The sequence below is a fragment of the Centruroides vittatus genome, unplaced genomic scaffold (genome assembly GCF_030686945.1).
Source record: "Centruroides vittatus isolate TY-2023 unplaced genomic scaffold, ASM3068694v2 contig_3170, whole genome shotgun sequence".
NCBI classification, from domain to species: domain Eukaryota; kingdom Metazoa; phylum Arthropoda; class Arachnida; order Scorpiones; family Buthidae; genus Centruroides; species Centruroides vittatus.
The window spans coordinates 391240-411159 of record NW_027122039.1 but is presented as its reverse complement, the minus strand read 5'-3'; the positions used below and the strand labels follow the sequence as shown (position 1 = coordinate 411159).

General features: G+C 28.3%; 1 protein-coding gene across 1 annotated transcript in view; it reads left to right on the top strand.

Annotated features, from left to right (window-relative positions):
* LOC136973426 (regulator of G-protein signaling 17-like) overlaps positions 1 to 19920 on the top strand; it is a 45105-nt gene that overhangs the window by 18881 nt on the left and 6304 nt on the right. Inside the window, exon 2 of the mRNA XM_067268152.1 lies at positions 3294 to 3772. Within this exon, the coding sequence (XP_067124253.1) occupies positions 3294 to 3772 (479 nt within the window). The remainder of the gene's footprint in view (positions 1 to 3293; positions 3773 to 19920) is intronic.

Below are 19920 nucleotides of genomic sequence, written 5' to 3'. Positions count from 1 at the left end.
GTAGGCTTTTTAATTCGTTACAGGCGAATTTTTATTAATATACGTTTAAATGGCATAAATCAATATTTTAATATCAGTAGATTTACATTATTTATTTAAACAATTAATTTAGTAAGGCTCTTTAGTAAGAAAGATTTCTTTTTATCTACACGAAATCTATAATTCTAGATAAATTGTGGATTTCAGGAAGTAATAATTAATTTACAGTACTTATAATGACTGATTGAAAAAATTGAACCATTTATATAGAATTAATAATTGACGATTTTATAATATATGATACAGATTATAAAAACGTGAAAATTATTGTGTTTAAATTAATATTTAAATAATAATTCAAGGTAATTAAGCTGTTGATTTATTGATATATTTTTTTTTCAAAGAATTTTTCTCCAATGAAATTCTTAGATAAAAATGTTAATTAAATAAAATCATGTACTTTGTAATCAATTTTTTTAATCTTAATAACTTTAAATTAATTAGAAATTTATTTAAAAGTAATTTTATAGCAATTGAAAATTGAGAAATTATCTTTAAAATAATTATTATTTATACAGGATCTGAGAGAATTGAGATGTGGCTCGAGACAGTCGCAAATGTAGATCCCATTCCTTATTGAAAACCATAAAAAACATACGAATAAAACAAACAAAAACACATTTTTCACCGCTCATCAAAGCAAAATTTGATTTATAACACTTTTTTATTGCTTATTTTTACATTTAAAAAATTAAATTTTAGGGCCCTTCTGCGTTATAAGCTCGAGTAAAATGCCCCTATCTGAGTATAATTTTCATCAATTTTTTAATGTAAATAAATTAAATATATAACAAAATTATTGTATAATTGAGAGAGAAGTTTTTTTTACAAATTATATATTAAAAAATATTTAACCATGAACTTAAATTTATATCGACGATATGATCTCGTATAAGTCATAAACAATCTCCGTTGATATTGAATGGAATAGAAAGCAAAAAATACTTGATACTGTATCAAATCTTGAGAAGACTTTCTTTAAAGTTTTATCCATAAAAAAAATCTAAAAATATCTTAACTTTTTCCTTAAAAATTTTCTTATTTATATTTATACGAAGGCCAGATGTAATGTGCCGATTGCACTTCATCATGCAAGACAGGAACGTAAGAAAATTAATCTCATAACCAAGATCCAATAAATCGATATTATGAAAAACTGCGATAAATCAAAAAACAATAAAGAAAACGAGAATAATATTTTATTGGCAAATTTCTTCTTTTATTTATTTATTTAAAAAAAATTAAATAATTTACAATAAAAAGGAATAAGTATTGGAAACATTTTGCATCGTATAGAAGTATATTAAATCAATAATAATTTTTTCTTTTATAAAATTTGTACTTATTTCTTTGTAAAATATATATTATTTTGAGAGGAAGGAGGATAAAATTGTAAAAAAAAAAATAAATAAGTGAATTATCTTAATTTTTACAGTGAAAATTTCGTATTATTTAATTGAATAAAGTTAGGAAAGATGCCTCGAGGAAGATATACCTATTTTTCTTTTAAAAGAAATAACAAAAAATATTGTTTTTTTCATCGAATTTAAAAACTTTCTTATCGAATAGCGAGAGAAAGCACTTACAGAATTGCATATAAGTAAATTTTTCCAACTCAAATATTGGTCATCTATCCTCCAGAGAACAACTTTCCTTCAACTTAACTTACACGAATAAGTAAACTTATATTATTGTAAGTTATAAAACGGCAATATAAGAACTTTTTATAATTTTATTTACTCGTTTCTAACAGTTTTTACAGCATTAAACTTCTAAGAAAAATTACACTACAATGCAATAACCTTTCACGTATTAAACTGATGATCTGTTAAAATTAAATAAGTTCGTGTGAACTATTAACGTTATAAACAACTCGAGCAATAAAAATTTTTAATCTTTACAATTACTCGGGAATTTTTTAAATGATGCGTAATTTTATTTTCATTATTAAATATAACGACATCATCACACTTGACAGTTTATACTTACACAATAGGATCGATTGAAAAGAAAGGAAGGGGAGGGGGGTTCTTCTATACCTGGACGAGATGGATAACTCTACCTTTCCTAACAACATCTATTGATCCCTGACGTCATCCTGGATGCCAAAAATAAGAAATGCTGATCTTTCGGAAAAGAGGTTTCGAGCATCCTCCAGACGTGTAACGTTTGCAAATAAATTTATTTTGCCGATTTGCAAATTTCATATACAGTAGTACCTATTTTTTTTTATTAATATTTTAAAATTAAAATCGATTAGAAAAGGGAATTTGGGAAGAAAAAAAAAATGATGCTGTAGATTAGTTCCTTCATAGTTTACCTTTACATATAACTTATATATAAGTGTGCTTACGGTGTGAATTGATCGTCATCAATTTATATATTTAAACGAATTGTGTGATGATTAAAAATGTAATTTTTAAATGATGATGATGATGGAGATGAATTGTTAACGACGCCCAGCGGTTTTATAATTACATTTTTAAGGATTTTTATCGTGTTTCTTAATGCTGATGTACTGTACGTAATCACCCGAGGAAAATTCTAACTTGTGTGGCCTGCAGATAAGATATCTGTTAGTAGACAACAGTGTAGCTGTATGGATAAAATTCCTGCGTGCGCAATTCCACCTTAAAAATTATGGCACCTTACATTATTTAAAGAAAAATACGGCATAATTTCTAAGCTATCGCGTGGTTAAAGCTATCATTTTTATATATTCGAAAGGTATTTTTAGAAGGAACGTTTTAAATATGAATGAATTAATAATTAACTCGAAATGTCTGACTCCAACGTTATTCTAGGGTCGTTATACTTTAACTAAAATTATTTAAGAAATGAAAAAAAAAATAAATAAATAAAATAAAGTAAAGCCAGACTGGTCGAACTTTATTGACATCATAATGACGACAAAGCGGAGGTGAGCAAAATTGAGATTGAAATAAAGAAGAGTAGAAATGACGTGATGTTATGGCCATAAACACATTCAGCCTGAGTAGGATATCTTCTGTCACGATCGTAGACAAGTTTGCTATAAATATCATCCCTCTGCTAGAAGTACACGTGACTTGTAAATCAATGCTGATGTTATTACTAAGTCAAAAGGGGAATAGAACGAGAAACTGGACACGGATTGAATCGTTCAACGAGGAACTATGCTATTATTTTGTACATTTATTATATAAAAATTTATAAATTTTAATGCCTTTTATATCATTAAAACATAAATTTATTCTTATTATTTCGTTATACAGATGTCAGACACGAAGAAAACAAGCGATAAGCAGCCAACAGATAAACCGCCATCTTCACCAGCCGCAATTGCTGCTTCTAATGTCACCACAGGGACCATACCCTCGCAAGAAACTCCGGTACGTTTAAAAGGAGAAAATTCAATTGCAAAATCGGATAATAGCGAGGAAACTAAAGTAATTACTAACGGTACTCCTCGTACCAAAAGGTCTACGGATCGTGCAGCGACGGAGTCGCAACCAGGCACTTCTTCGCCTTGTGCTGACAAAATATGTGTCGAACAAGTGCAGTTAAAGACTAGTGAAGGTGTGAATGCAGATTCGGACGAAACTAGTCCAATTGGGACCGATACAATTATCGGAGGGACCAATGGCGATGGCAGTATCACTACTAATACAAGGAGTAAAGGAAAAAAAGACGGGCACGCGAGGAATTCTAGATCTTGCTGTTTTTGTTGGTGCTGCTGTTGCAGTTGCTCATGGTAAGTTTAAAGAATATTGTTTTTATAGTATAATACCTACGAATTGTAAATAAATATGTTTTTTTCCGATAAAAAGGGAATAAATTTAGTAGAAAAACATTTATAAACATAAGCGGTCTTTTGCGATAAAAGTAAGAGAGCATTCGAAATGTACGATGTTTTAATTGTCGCTGATTGGTGAAGTTTAAATTTTGACAGAAACGATTGGTTGATGATATAATTTGCTTAATGTTAACTGATTTAAAGTTTAAAAAATCGTTTATTATGGTATTAAATTTCTTTCAAATAATTCTCAAATATTCAACTAATTTTTGACAAAAGTATCGGATGATCTAAAAGTACGAAATTTACGAAAATTGCTAAACTGTACAAACACGGTTAACTAACGTTTTGGCCATTGTGTATTTTCCCCTGAAATCTATATTCGTATCGCAGAATACTTGCTACGATTACTGAATACTGCAATTATTCCTTATTTATACATAAATATTATGCATCACGACACATTTAAATAAATTAAAACTACAGTTTTCTTTTATTTTACAGCTGATACAATACCAAAAATCAGTCGTTAAATCGTTCTAAGAATTTGTAACAAATATAAATTACTGTAAGTTTTTAGAGCGATTAACCCAAATGTGAGGGAAAAAATACTTCAAAATATTAAAAAAAATTTAATTTATAAATGGCCTATAAAAATTTTTATGAGCTATCTAGTGGCATTTAGAAGTTATAAAAGAAGTCATTAACCGTTTATCAAAATTTTCTACAGTCGAAAGAAGCTTTAATGAAATATCTATTAATATAAATTTAACGAAAAATTAGTTGCTTCGTTAGTTTCTAAACGTATTCTGTACCGTAATAATTGATTATAATGAAAGATCAATTTTATTCAACGAAATATGACAACGTGTAACTGAATTGATAATCATCAGTTCTTTCATAATTAATTAAATGGCATGAATGTATTTTACAGTTTCTTTAAACAAACTTAAAACTTTGACCCTGCATTTTCACTATTCGTAATCATTTTGAAACTAAATATAAATAAGAAATATTCACTTATAATAACTCTTTATAACACAGAAAATTATATCATTAAATATATACAGTATATAGTATATACCGGAATATTATATACAGTATACAGTATGTGTGTGTTCTAGTATGTATGCATATATATAAGCGAATTATTCATAATCATGATAGCATGAATGACACGATTAAGAGTAAAAGGCTACAAATTGTTTATATTATCCACTTAAAAGTAACGCTGAGTTCAGACAGGCTCTACTTACGTTGCGTTACGTTACGTCTAAATTATTTAAGACGTCTTCTTTGATTGGCTAGATGAAACGTAACGTAAGAAGGCAGCCTAATTCGTAACCTTGTATAGTTCGTGTTACCACGACTCGTATATATTATTTGGTTATTGTTTCTGTGCTTTTCAGCTCTACTTTTCTATTTTGAATCTACTTCTTTGATAAAAATTATTACGTAAACTTAAATAAAATGCTAGAAATATTTATTTTGTGTTAATTTAAATTTACTTAATGCTATAAAATTAGATTTTAGAAATGTAAAGTATAGCTTCGAGGTTTAATTGTTTATGAAAGAACGGTAAACTCCTTTCACGTCTTCCTATTAAATATATAGCAATTCTCATTAGATTAAGAAAACAATTGCCAAATTTTAATTCTGTTTATAAATTTTATCACCCTCCAATAGAAAACTTTAGAACCATAATACAAAATTATTAATATTCGTTCATCTTCTATCCTTTAGGGAGCAGGAGATGTCAATAGGAATGAAAATTTCAATGAAATGTGTTTTTAGTAAAATAATAGAAGCTTTAAGCCAATAGGATCAGAGAAAACATAATTTTGAAATTCTCTCTTCTTTGATCCTATTGGCTTAAAAAGAAACTACACAAGAAAAAGGAAAATAAGAATTCTGAAGAATAAAAACAAATAAAATACGAAAACTGATATTACATCATTGTTTGTGTTTAATAAATGTTTTTTCATGCTGTTCTACATCTCATGTTCTACTTTTCTTCTATTGAATCGAAGCAAAGAAATATTCCCTATTCGTCGACTCTATGATATGTCCACATGCCTGCTTTCATTGTTCCCTATTCAGCCAATCGAATCGAAGAAGACATGCTTCGGTAGTTGTTTTAGTTCGAATCTATGAATGTAACAAAAAGATTTTATTTGATTTTTTATCCTTACTGACAGTACTTGCTTCCTGAAGAATGACACTACATTTTTGCATACGAAACCGCTATCTTTTATAGTAACTTTATTTAGAATTTATGTTGCTTTAAAAAAAGAATATGAGCTTTGAAAAATGTATAGATTACTTCAAAATAATGTTTTTTAACTGTAATATGTTTCACCATTTATCATCAATAGCTTTAGCCATTGCATGAAATTATCTTTCTCTCTGTTTCTCCTTTTTTATGTAATTCAAGTTTTATTTCATAATAAAAAATTTATTTTAATAAGTTTTAATAATTATCATACTGTACTTATCATACATTATAATAATTGTTCTTTTACATTATTTTTTTTTTTATCTCACGCCATTCAGTGCTTTCCACGTGTTTCTTTTAGTAAATCCATGTGCAAATCCATGGATTGCAAGAACTTTATGTAACTTGTACATGAAGTTCGTGCTTTTAATGAAAACATTTTGTATATTGCTCAACCTTTTATCTATACTTCATTCAGTTTCTTTTCTCTGATATTTACCTTCCTCCATCTTTCTGAGCCATTCTCTTCATTTCCTATCAATTCCCATCTCCATAATCTTCTTTTTAATGTAGTTTTCAACTTTCCTCATATGTCTTCTTTCTTCATTTTCTCAGAAGTCTATCGCCTTTACTGTTTTTCTTACATTTTTATCTCTAATCTGGCATCCACGTCACTCCAACATCCTCAATTCTGCAATTCTTTTTTTATTCTTAGTTCTTTTCAGCGCTCCTTGCATAATTGCTAGTCTCATCACAGTTTTACACACCTTTATAGCTCTATATATGCAAACGTATAATGTAAATTATAAAGCTACTGTACTGTATTGTATTGTATTGTAATATATTCAAGTATTGTACTTAAGTACAGTATAGTACATTTTGAAAGTTCCTCCATCAGCCTTGATGGACGAACGTTCAAGAGTAAAAAGATTTTTTGAGACTTCCTACATGAAATAAAACAGCATTAAAAACTGTATTGTATATTTAAATAATTAAATTTATCTTTGAATTTTTAAATACACAAGAAATGTTTTTAAGGTTTCCATAAATGTAAGTCTCTGGCCAAGCAAACACGTTATATTCCCTGCGATAAAGCCGAGCAGGTATAAAAATCTACACTAGAAATATAGTCTATAACATGTCATTTAAATAAAAAAAAAACACGTTAAAAAATAATTCCAGAACCAGAAAAATCAGAAAATAATTTATTTAAATTGGAAACATGGACGAAAATGTCAATAAAAAGACAAAATAGATATATTCTTTAAGAGATTACAGTATCAAGTTTTACTATTTACGATACTAAATATTATGGAAACAAATAACATTATTGATAGAAATAAAGTTTTAATGATGAAGAATATTGATAAATCAATAACAGTTGTAACAAATAATTTTATATTATTAAAAATTTTTAAAATACATAATATAGCCAAACACAGATAAAGGAGAGATAGCGTATCCCAAAAGCACACCAAAATTTAGTTATATATAAAGTGATGTACAGTTGAATACATGCAAAACACATGATATTATCTGTACCAATTGATGATATAAACCAATTTTTTATATATATATATAATTATACAAGCTTATACTATACTCTAATATCAAATCTGTACTTACGTCTTTATGCTACTAAATAAAATACTTTTGCAAGTTATAGTTGCTTCTTTAACTGCCAAAATGTTGCCAATCTTGTTCTTCTTTATTTCAGGAAGTACTTTGCAGAATGTTTAAATTATTTATATTGTTTCTCCCCCTTCATCACTATCGTCGCTCAATGTTAATGTAACAGTAGCAGATCTATTTGCCACTATAGCCGAAACGATTCCATCTTCGTTTAATGACTCGGCACATTCGGCATCTTTATCGATATCCACGAATTTATCTAAATTGAAGTCAATTTCGCAGTCATTAAAAACAATTCTATATCACGTTTCTCATCGATCTAACCAACCATTGTTGGCCACGAAACTACTAATTCCAAGGTTCTGAGCAAACTTTTCTGCTTTCGCAGGTAAAATTTTACTAGTAATTGTAATATTAGTGGTAATAACTCCCAAAAACAATGCACTATCAACATTTTCTACTTTACTACAACGTTCTTTTTCGATTAGCACTGCTTGAAAAGGCCATTTCTCGCAATTGTTCTTTAGATTTGAAAATTTTACACGCAGTTGATGGGAGTCCATCACAAGAGGCAATGATTTTCAGCTTCTTTTTCACATCTAATTCAGTACATTTTCTGTTTTCTGCCATCAGATTTTTACTATTTTCTAATTTGCATACTGTAATTCCCGTGTTCATTGAATTTTCTATTGAAGAACTCTTATTTTCGAATACTTCATTCTAATATATAACTTTCAATATTATTTTTTAATAGTAGTAATAATTTATAAGTAAATTTACGTACAATATATAAACGGTAAAACCTTTTCATTATGCATTCTATCATCTTCAAAGGGATTTTTTTTTTCATTCTTACTGCCCTGTATGCACTAAGAGGGCTATTTTACATTGGTTTAAATCTCATAAATATAACATTTGTGAGAAATTTAAAGGGAATTTAAAGGAATTCACGTACTAGACTGGAGAAGTTAATGTTGTTAAGATAATTCCTTTAAAAAGATACACACTACTTGCATTCAACGTCAATATTAATTTTTAATATTCATTTAAGTTTACTGAATATTTAGCTCAAATTATTGTTTATCTCCTTCGCTGTTATTTTGGGTTACGAAGGGAGGTAAAATGGAAGAATGAGGAAGTTCTTAACAAAAATTCTTAACTATAAATGCAAAATAAGATTGCATATTGTTGTAAAGCGGGAATCAGATCCGTTTTGCAGAACTAAGACTTCGTACCTTGAATTACTTTAAGCTAACATTTGCAATATACTGTACATTATATCTGATTGATTATTTGTTTACGCGAGACATTAGTACGCTACGAACTATTTGCCTGACCCCAATTCCCAATTACACTCAATACTTGAACCGATAAGTAATTCTTTTGTATTGAAGAATGTCATCAAAAATCACTTTAGTACTTCGTCCCAAACAATTGGTGTAATGCAAAATCTGTAAAGGGGCTGTATGCAAACGACGAATAATTCCTGGATGGACTGGATGGATTTTAACCTTCATTCTATCTGTTTTTACATGATCACAATAGAATCAGTCCTGATATATTTCTTAACAAGCGAATATCTTAGTATCAGTCGAGTTATATATATTGATATCGTGCTTCTAGTAAAAAAAAAACTAAGATTCAGTCAATTATATCATCAAATCCATAATATTTTATTTACTATTTTCATTGTTTCATTTACTACTTTTAATGGTTGGATACGATATTTCATTTACATATGCAGTATTTGAACTATATTATAGGATTCTATTTGCATCATTTTTCGAAAAATTCACGTAGTAAGTCTGGTATAAATTTGTCCTTTGGATAGTGGAAATAATTCATTTAGTAAATTTTTCAGTAAATCGTAATGATAGAACCCTACAAGATAGTTCAAATATATGTAAATTCTATCCTATAAAATGTTATTGCGTGTAACGTAATAGAAATTAATATGGTTATATGTAATTAAAGGACTTGAAAATTAAGTTTGGTTTCAGTTCTTTAAAGTTAAATTTTTCATTTAACAAGTAAATGTTTTGAAAGTAATTACTTTTCCAACTCTCTAACAAAGTTCGTTGCAAGTCTTTCAATTCCTTTTATTCATGTTTTAAATCATGGGATTATTCGAAACACAAATCAATCAGACACTATGCAATACAAGATTACTGAGATGTGATGAGAAAGGGATAGAGGATTGTTTTCGGGTTTTCTGCTATATATTTTCGTTTTTTTTTCTAGTATTAAATTTATCCTCCTCTTCAGTACATGAAATTGTAGTGTACAAGTAAAAAATAAAACAGAATCTAATTTAGTTACATCATTTAAAATGTTCTCTATACAAATGAGAGAATGTAGATTTAATACATGAGAGATGTAATACATATTAAACCTCTATATAAGATAGCATAATAGTATATCTAAGGAAGAAAACTTGACAAAAAATTGGTTTTCTTTACGGTGTTATATGTAATAATGGAACAGAGTGGATCATAGAATAAACTACATAATAAAACACCAGCTATACTCTGTGTAGAGACGAAATAAATTACAAAGATATCTTGCATGGGTACGTAAAATGTTTTTAAAGTTTCTTTTCATTTTCTGTAGAATAAATAATTAAATAAATGGACAATTTAAACAATTTCGCGAATGATCTTATTATTGTAAGTATTCAGACAGGTTACATCGAATAAATGGAATAGAAAATGATAAAATTCACAATAAAACATTCTCACTTTGTTTACATATATAAAAAATGCCATTTGTCTGTTCCATATATTAAAAAAAATATTATGATTTACCTCTTATTCATTTTCACAGTTCAATATTCCCATTTCAACTATCATTTTCTTTATTCGCTTGCTAGTCTATCAATCACAAATTCCATAAATATCGAATAATTCTAGAAGCATTTACCTCTTACACTAGAGTAAAATATAATTTATTGAACTTTATATTATTAAGAAAATGTTTTCATACAGCTCATGCTATTCGTTAAAAAGTTTTTCTACATCCAATAAAAGTCACTTTTGATTAAGTAATCCGTTTATGTATGCTAAAAATTCACAATAATATTCGTACGTTAAGTGACAATAAAAACTATGGTCACGTGGATAAAAGTAGTATTGAGTCTCGGGTTTTCACCTGAACAATGGACTGGCCACGTGGAGTTTCCTGAGTTTTCTTCGCGTGTTTGAAAGTGAAGAAAACATAGAAAACTCCAAGTGGCCAGGCGCAAACCCACGACCAGTGTTCGGGGGTGAGCGACTTTGAATTTCATTAACGTATATTCCAAGTGTTGTCTTATATGTCGTACGAATGCTCGCAAATGTAATATGCTTAGAGTGAGCTGCTGCTTTTAATCCTATTTATCCCAATAGCTTATATCGTTTCTTGAAGGGTATTTTGTAACTGATGTATTAGCGATGTTACAATAAATAATTGCTCATTTTTGTTAGTGTTGAATTTGGGCTGTCTGCTTTATAAGAAAAATATGCATAAGAACTAATGACTAAAAAATGTATTCTTTAATAAATCCCCAAACATATTTCTGTATTTGTCCTTGAGCAGTTTTATGATTTTTTTATTTAGAACAACACTTCAAAAACAAACGATTCATTTATTAGCTGGAAAGAAATCTGAGTGATTCTGCCAACCTTCGATAGAGATTTTCTTTTGTCATTTTTATAACAAGCACGAGTTGGAATTTATTTAGTCCATGTTGGACTATGATGCTTCATATAGATGTAGCAAAGGATAAAATTACACAATTTCCAAATCGATACAATTATACTTATTACATCAATGTATCGTATCCATTAGGCCGATAATTTGCATTGTTTAAAGTAATGTTTTTTTTTTATTTATAATGTACAGTATAATCGATTAATTTCATAAAGTATATAATTATAAACCCATTTAATGTGCGCTGTTGAAGTATATTTTCTTCATTGTGAAAGTGGTTGCGATTTTTGTACGAACTTCAAAAGTTTGAGTGTAATGTAATGTCTATTTGTTGTTCCAACGAGTAGATTTCGATTAGATTTTCGTTGGTTAGTATTAAAGTAAGCAAGGATTTTTGGATTATTTCCCTCCCTGTAAGCACTAAGAAGGCCTTTCTTCAGGCCCATCGTGGGTTAGACCAAATTCACAATAGGAGTGGTCGGGCGGTGAGAGACGGGGCTCAACTTATCCATGACAGATCACCGCCTGAAAAACTCCCGTAACGTTTCACAACCTGCCGGGATTCGATTCCAGATCCACCAGAGCGGTAGGATAACTCCTTAATTAACCATTTCGTCCATTCGGCTTAATTCAATGGTTGTGAATTTGTTGAACAAATAATGACCCACACTCCGTAACGACTAGATACACGCTCTCCACACTCTGTTACGTACAGTTTAAATTATACAATATGTCGCTCACGCCTGCTCGATTTTCTTTATCCTTTTGGCTCTACACTCAGGTTTCTTATATGTACTCTTGAAACTTCTTAAATGATTAATATTTCTACACTTATACATAAAACCATCAGGTAAAAACTGAAATGGTTTTATTTATAAGTGTAGAAATAAAACCATTTCGGTTTTTACCTAATGGTTTTATGTATAAAAGTGTAGAATCTTAGTTTTGGTGTCGGTTTGTGGGATACGTCAACGCAACACATGGGCGATCTGCCAAGGGGTACCATTCAGAGGACATTCTATGGGAAATTGGCTCCTACTTAGTGAAGAAAATTCGGAAAATTTCAGTGATTGTGGGTTCGTGCCTCACCAACGTGCTATCTATCTCGTGAGGCACGAACACACGACCACTGTTCAGTGGTTTTATATCCATTGCACTATTGGTGGGCTTCGGTTTTGCAAACAGTATTCTAAATATAGAACCTTCGAGCAATTTTACAAGTCCAAAAGTAAAATCAATTAACTTAATTGACTTGCTACATGATGTCTGCCACAGAGATATATAAATATACAGTAACATAAACGATAATTTCGTACGGTATATTCAAAGAAAACGAACTCATCGGAAAAGTAATTAGTCACATAAACTCGGTTAAATAACCTAGAAAATAAAATGAAAAATCGTTGATATCTACAAAATTTTTATTATTATTTTTGTAAATAAAACTTTACTAAATTTTTCAGTTTAAATACAAAAAAATATTGAAAAAAAGAATTAAATTTTTCGAGAAATTTTTTTTTTAAATTATATTTTAAATTTTATATTTTATTTCTGAATATAAAGAAATATATATAAACATTCAGTTATCATTTATATTATAAACTATTTATATATATATATATTTTTATGTAAAAACTTTTATATTTAGAAAATAGAATAAAATATTTTATTTTTAAATGTTCTGTGCTTAAAAAAATTGAAAAAATTCCTGAAATATTCCTTATGCATTTTTTATTTTATTCAACAGAAAGTCTCAAAGCATCTTTGATTTCTTATTATTAGAGTGAGTAATATTCTTAATACTGAAAAAATAATTAGCAAATATTCTTTTATTTTATTCAATAATTAATAATTAGTCGGTTAAATTCATAGTTTATTCAATCATTTTATCTAATGATTGATTTTTGAACAATCCAAAAGCCAATTTTGTTAAGCAGTTGTTGTCTATTTTAAACAGGTTATATCTCTAAAGCAGTTCTCTCGTACAATAATGAGTTCTAGTTCTAACCACAGGAGATGTTTAATAATTAAAAGCTACTCGTTATATTACTAAATTACAAGTTTTTATAAACAAAATCATGTATAAAATATGTTTAAATGATAATTATGTAATGTAACCCTGATTACTATGTGTATAGAAGTATCAACATGCTAATTCTATGTATACTGAATCATATACTGAAATTAACTAAATATACTAAATGTATACTGAATCAAAATTAATATACTCAATATAAGATTAATGTAACATTTAAAAAAAAATTGAGCAATTAATATAAAAATGCAATTAAAAAAAATAAATTTCGGATCGTTATTATATTATTTTTCATCCGAAATTGCGTGTTTAAATCGTTACGTGAGTATCTGCTACTGACCTTTCGAAGCATTCGTCAAATAAAAAAAAGGAAAAATATATTTTTTTTTCTATAAGCACGTTCACATTTTATAGTTAACTTTTCGCCTCATGAGCCAATATTTTGAATCAAATGGCAGCAACAGAATCTCGGGTCATAAATCTTTAATGTAGAAAAGTAAGAAGAAACTAAACTAATACTTTTCTATTTAAAAATTAAATTTCTTTTTCTTTTTTTTTTGAGAAATCTTGAATATCATTTAAGTAATAAACTGGACGATTTGCTTTCTAATATAAGGCCAAAAACTAAAGATCTTGGGGAATTAATTACGTAACGTAACTCGGGTAAAGTGACGAGAAATATTGTTCTTTGTTAAAAGTATACCTTCGTTGTGTAAAAAAACAGATAGAAATTCACTTAATTCTTGTTTTTATATCTCAACTACTAAATTTAAAGCTTGTCTCTATGATTAATATATATCATCATTTTTTCAATTTATTTCTATAATGTGCTTTATTATAATGTAATTTTTTTTATCTGTAATTTAGGAATTTAACCTTTTTAAAACAAATTAATAATAAAACCGTAACTTTGGATCGTATAAATCTTGTTGGAACTTTCTAGTTTATATAAATTACTACTATTTAATTTAAGATATATTATAAAATTACAGTTTATGCTTCATACACCAGCAAATAAAACATACAAATTAAGCAAATATTCAGCTAAATTCGAGTAAAAATTGATAAATTTTTCGCTTATTTCAGGATTATTAATTTATTGTAAAGTAGCTAAAGTTAATCATAGAAATTTATATAGCAAATATTTAGAAAATTAACTTTATATATAACAATATATCAAGCGTATTTAAATCAAAACACTTCTAAAAATAATTTATATCGTGTTCTTGCTGTAAAAAATGATGTGGAAGATAGACATTAATCATCTAAAGTCTTCAAACAATCAAACAAAACACGAAAGGGAACATTTACGAGTGGTAATATTCAAAGTTTTTACATGTAATATACTTCTACTTTGAGTTGTATTGAACTTACTAATAATTCATTTCAACTATTTTGTATCCTTATTCTGAACTTTCGACGTTTCTATAAGAGGTTCAGTGTTGAAATTTTCAACAAAAACTGAAGATCTTATCTTGATTTTCAGTCTTTATCTCTTGTAATAACCATGATCGTTTATCTACCTGTGCCAGATTTCTCTTTACAGTTTCAGTTTTTTGTTTCTTCGATGATTTTCTTTACCAGTTTCTAGTTGTATGTCTCCATATCTCTGTTCTCGATCTATATCTATAATGTCCATCTCTATCTATATTTATATCTATCTTTATTTTCTATCTCTATCTCCAACTATTACGTTTCTATAGTTTGTCTTGCAGAGTTTAGTATAAGTTTATTTACTTTTGGCAGCGACTCATCCATTTCCTTTTCAGTTCTTTCCAATTTCAGATTACTTTTGTCCTTCTTTATAATCTTTTGTGCAGTTAGTTTTCTTGTTTTTCTTTAGGCTATTTCCATGTTAATTTCATTTAACCTTTCGCTAATCTTCTTTACACACGATTCATAAAAACTAAAACAAATTCAGTGCATTGTTTGCATCTTATATTTTACTAAACTCAAGAACCCACAGAATGATACTTAATTATATTGTTTATTGCAACCAGTTTAAAAAAATATCTGATTAAATTGCATCTAATGTGAACCAATTACATTCATTGAAGATGCAGCATGAAGATTTTGCATTCATTCTAGAACTTCAGCAGCAACTTCTATAATCATATATTTCACTGAAATTTATTATAAAATTTAGAAAATTTCTAGATTATACTGACTTGTAAGATCAATTGAGGGCCTGGATATAATTAGAGATTGAGAAATCGGCTCAGGTTGATGATTTCTACATGTACTGTACTCTAATGTACGGATTGCATTTCATAACCATCACTTAACCCGTTGAAACATAATTTAATAGTCCAAAAACTAAACGAATTTTCAATAAATATTCAAATATTCTCTATAATAATAAAAAGAAAACATTATTTAAAATATTCTTTTGGCAGTATTAACGTTATGATTCATAAAGCATTGCTTAAAATAGTCGCTCCGTGAATTCGTAGAGCGTAAAAATAACGTTCAAGATGAGCAGGTAAGGTCATATATGGATGAGGTAAAGCTAGAATATCACCTAATAGAATAATAATCCCTACTTTTACCAAATATACTAGTTAAATCAGTAGCACCATTTATGTGGATGACCCTATTCTTGTTGAGAATGCTTGGACTGCCTCGGGGAGATTTTAGGAAGAGATGTTGCTACTTTGACCTTCCTCTCTAAAAGTTACAGGAGCTTAAAAGTGCTTTGGTGGAACAGTGAGTATTATTGCTAAAAAAGCTTCTAGACAACTTCGTGAGTAGAATGACAAAATAGCTTGGAGGTATTTATAGCTTTCACAGGTGACCACATTTCGTATTGACTCATTGTTACAACACTTTAAACTTGAATTATTCTTACGTTTAACAATTTCTAATTCTTTCTACGAACATTATTTAAATAAGTTGTCTTGTAGATATTCTTGAAAGTATATTCAAGCATATATTTTCATTACTTTTTATATATCGATATTCAAATTATTCTCATATCTCGCAACTTTATTTTGTTAGAGTATTATTATGTAAATGATAAATTAATAATTAAATTTAATCAAAGCGAAGTATCATTTCTCTACTCGGATATTTTACGTATAATATTATTCTAAACTTAATAATATGAAGAGAATAATTGATTGGTATAATAAGTTACTTAAAGAATTATAAAAATTCAAACGATTAAAGAAGCTCTAAAAAACATTAAAATTAGAATATTTTCCTTTCTATTAGCTGCATTTTTTCCCAAATTATGCTCTGTGCACCCTATAATTCTAAGGATAAACTAGACAGGACAAGATTAGGGTCTACCATTTTTACGTTTATCATTATTTGGTAGAGGGAAAGGGCCTGTAATATGTTATAGTTTAGAGCTAAAACAAGTCTAAATTCACCTCTGATCATAGGTTATTCTTGCCTATGATTCTGAGCAATACAAATTATATTCTAAGCACTGTATACTTCTGAAATTTGACACTATTTTTTATAAGAAAGGGTACAAAATTGTGACTAATTACATAATTAAACAATGATATTAAATTATCGTTTAATCAAATATCTCTTTCCAAATCGAATTTAATTACTAAAATAGTATTTGTTACAATACAACGGCCATTGACAGGAACATAAAAAGATTATCGTTGTTTAAGAGTGGCCGTTGTTTGCAGGTCATTTTGTATGCATTTTTATTTGGAAATATATATATATATACGTTTCTGAAAAAGTGACCGCTGTTTAGAGGTGATCGCTATTGCAGGTTCGACTTTTTTAATTGTACGAATTACCCTGTATTGCAACTTTATTGCTTACAATTGCAAACAATGTTGCTTAACTTGTTATTTTACAATCGCTAATATAGAAAAACTAGTAATAAACAATATTGAAATGTTTATTAATAAAGAAGATTCAATTATAATATTGTTGATTACATACAATTAATAACTTTTCTTATTGTTTGAAGCATGTACAATCGATAGTTTCACACGAACGTTGAGAGGATTATAATCATGTTTTCGGGTATTTTCAAGCAATTAAATCGAGAATTATCCCGACAACAATTGTAATTTGGATTACTTAATATAAATTACAAATAATCTTATTATTTTCATGAATAATTGAGGTGAATAATCTGAATAATCGTGCTGATAATCACGATATAAATAACTTTTAACCGAATAATACTTAGATTTTATATAGCGAGTGCAAAAAAAAAATATATAACAAATAATAGTATTATTCTCTCACATATTATCATAGATTAATAGCATAAACTTTAAAAATAAATTACGTAATTTTAACAAAATTAAGAAGAGCGCGACGCGACGCGACGCGAATACTTGCGCGCGCGTTGACGTACTGTACCTCGATCGATACGGCGTTGAGAACAAGAGAATAGTAACCTAAGTTAATTTCACAGAATTATAGAGATACTTTGTATTGTTCTTATCCGAATTTATAATTTTTTATATTTAATTTCCTTGTAATACATGCTATTATTATTAGTTTTTTTTTTAATTTTAGAAAAATTTCAGAAAGAAAAAACTCAGTTTGTTGGAAGCACTTGACCATAACAGAATTTCAGATCAAATATTGTCGAAATAAGATTGTTGTCCTTTCCTTTTCGGAAGTTATCAGTCTAAGTTGATATTACTTTTATCCAACGTTTGGCCAACAACTATGTCTGGATCAATTTTAACCTTTCTCTACTTCAACTTCTACAGCATTTTTCGGCAGAGTTTAGTTTATTTTTTTATATTTTTTCTATTCACATAGCATTGGCACTCAATATAACAACTGAATTTTATTTTTTTTAAGTGTTTCGAATGGTATTTTTATTAATAATTAATCGGCACGCGAAGCGACGCGAACATAATCGCGTCGCTTAGCGCACAGAATAACTACTAATATTATCATTATTTTTTTATTATTAATAGCATTTCTTTATCTTTATATTAATTTGATTAAAGTTAGTTACTTGTTTGCATTTGAAAATGTTTAAATATTTACAAATTTTGATTAAAATATTAGCGCGAATGATTTACTTTAACGCGGCGCGTCAACGCGTTAGTGATAATTTGATATATCTCTTGTGTTTTAAAATTAATTTAATTGCTTTATTTTTATGCTTTGAAATAGCATTTAATGTTTAAATTTTAAATTTTCAAACTCTAAAAATGTGATTTATTAAGAAAAAGAGCGTGAAAATTCTTGAAATTTACCAGAAACGAGCGATATTCAATAAGGACAATATCTAAACAATCGTAACGGTTGAATTACAGAAAAACGAACAAATATTACAAATTCCAGTTGTTTTAAGTGTATTTAGTAAGGCAAACTGCCTTCGAGAGGAGGGAGCTAAAAAGGATTTTCCCCCCGAGTCCGGAATAAAAGTAGGGATTCGTAGTGGTTCCTACCCCTATAACAAATATTTTATTCGTTTAAAACAAATGACTAAAGACCCCTCTAAGAGATAAAAGGGCCCTCTCTACTCCGGGCCCCACTTAGGCTCTCGAAAACCCCGAAGACAAATCATTCGAATTTAATAATAATGCAACTCATTCGATTGGACTCACTCAACTTACTCAAATGCTATAATTAAAAGTCAAAGATCGAGATTCTAGAGACGATTTTATTGAAAAATATTTTCTCCTTCATCTTCTCCTTCTTCTGCTTGGTATAAATAATGCATTATTTTAAAATTAAAACCGTTTTTTCTTAAATATTCTCGACTTTTTTTCATTTTTTATGGTTATTAAGTCTGTCCGATTGAATAAATGCATTGAACGATGATGTAATTTTAGTGTTTTAATGCATATTTACAAGCATTTTACAGCATTTAATTTCAATTTACATCATTTTAAATAATATTTTGAGGTTAACTATGCCTAATTATAGATAATTTGCATTGAATTAATGGCCTATAATTAAAGAATGCAACCCAAATTGTAAGGGATAATCCTATTTATCTATTATAATATATAGAGGGACTGTAAAAAGCAGCCATTTTTTATGTTTACATCAGTGGCCGTTGTTCGGAGGTTCTGATCAAATTATTCATTTAATTGCTCATTATATTAGAAGATGAAACTATGGACCAGGCACTGACTTGTGAGAAGGGCAAGATAGAGCAGTTACTTAAACTTTTGGGCCTTATCCTTCTTCGAAAGTCATGAAAATATATACATAAAATCAGATTTTGGATCACTTAATGAAAGAAGCTTTAATTTTTACCACTTTCGCATCTTTTTTTTAAATAAAAGATTTAATTTTGGGTCTCCTCTATGTCCTGGACATTGAGGATCAAATGTGTAACTTGTATCATTATAAAGGCGTTTTCTGAGTTTATTTTTGTAGAAATTTTAGTAATTAATCTATAAAATAATTAACTGAAATAATTATTTTTCTTTAAAAGCGTAAAAATATTAGAAGTATACTTAAAAAATAATTAAAAATCTAGTATAAATCGTTCATAATTTGATAATAGGAGCGAACAAAAATCGACAGTAACTGTATTCGATCAAAGGTGTTTTTTTTTTTTTAATATAATGAAAACATCAA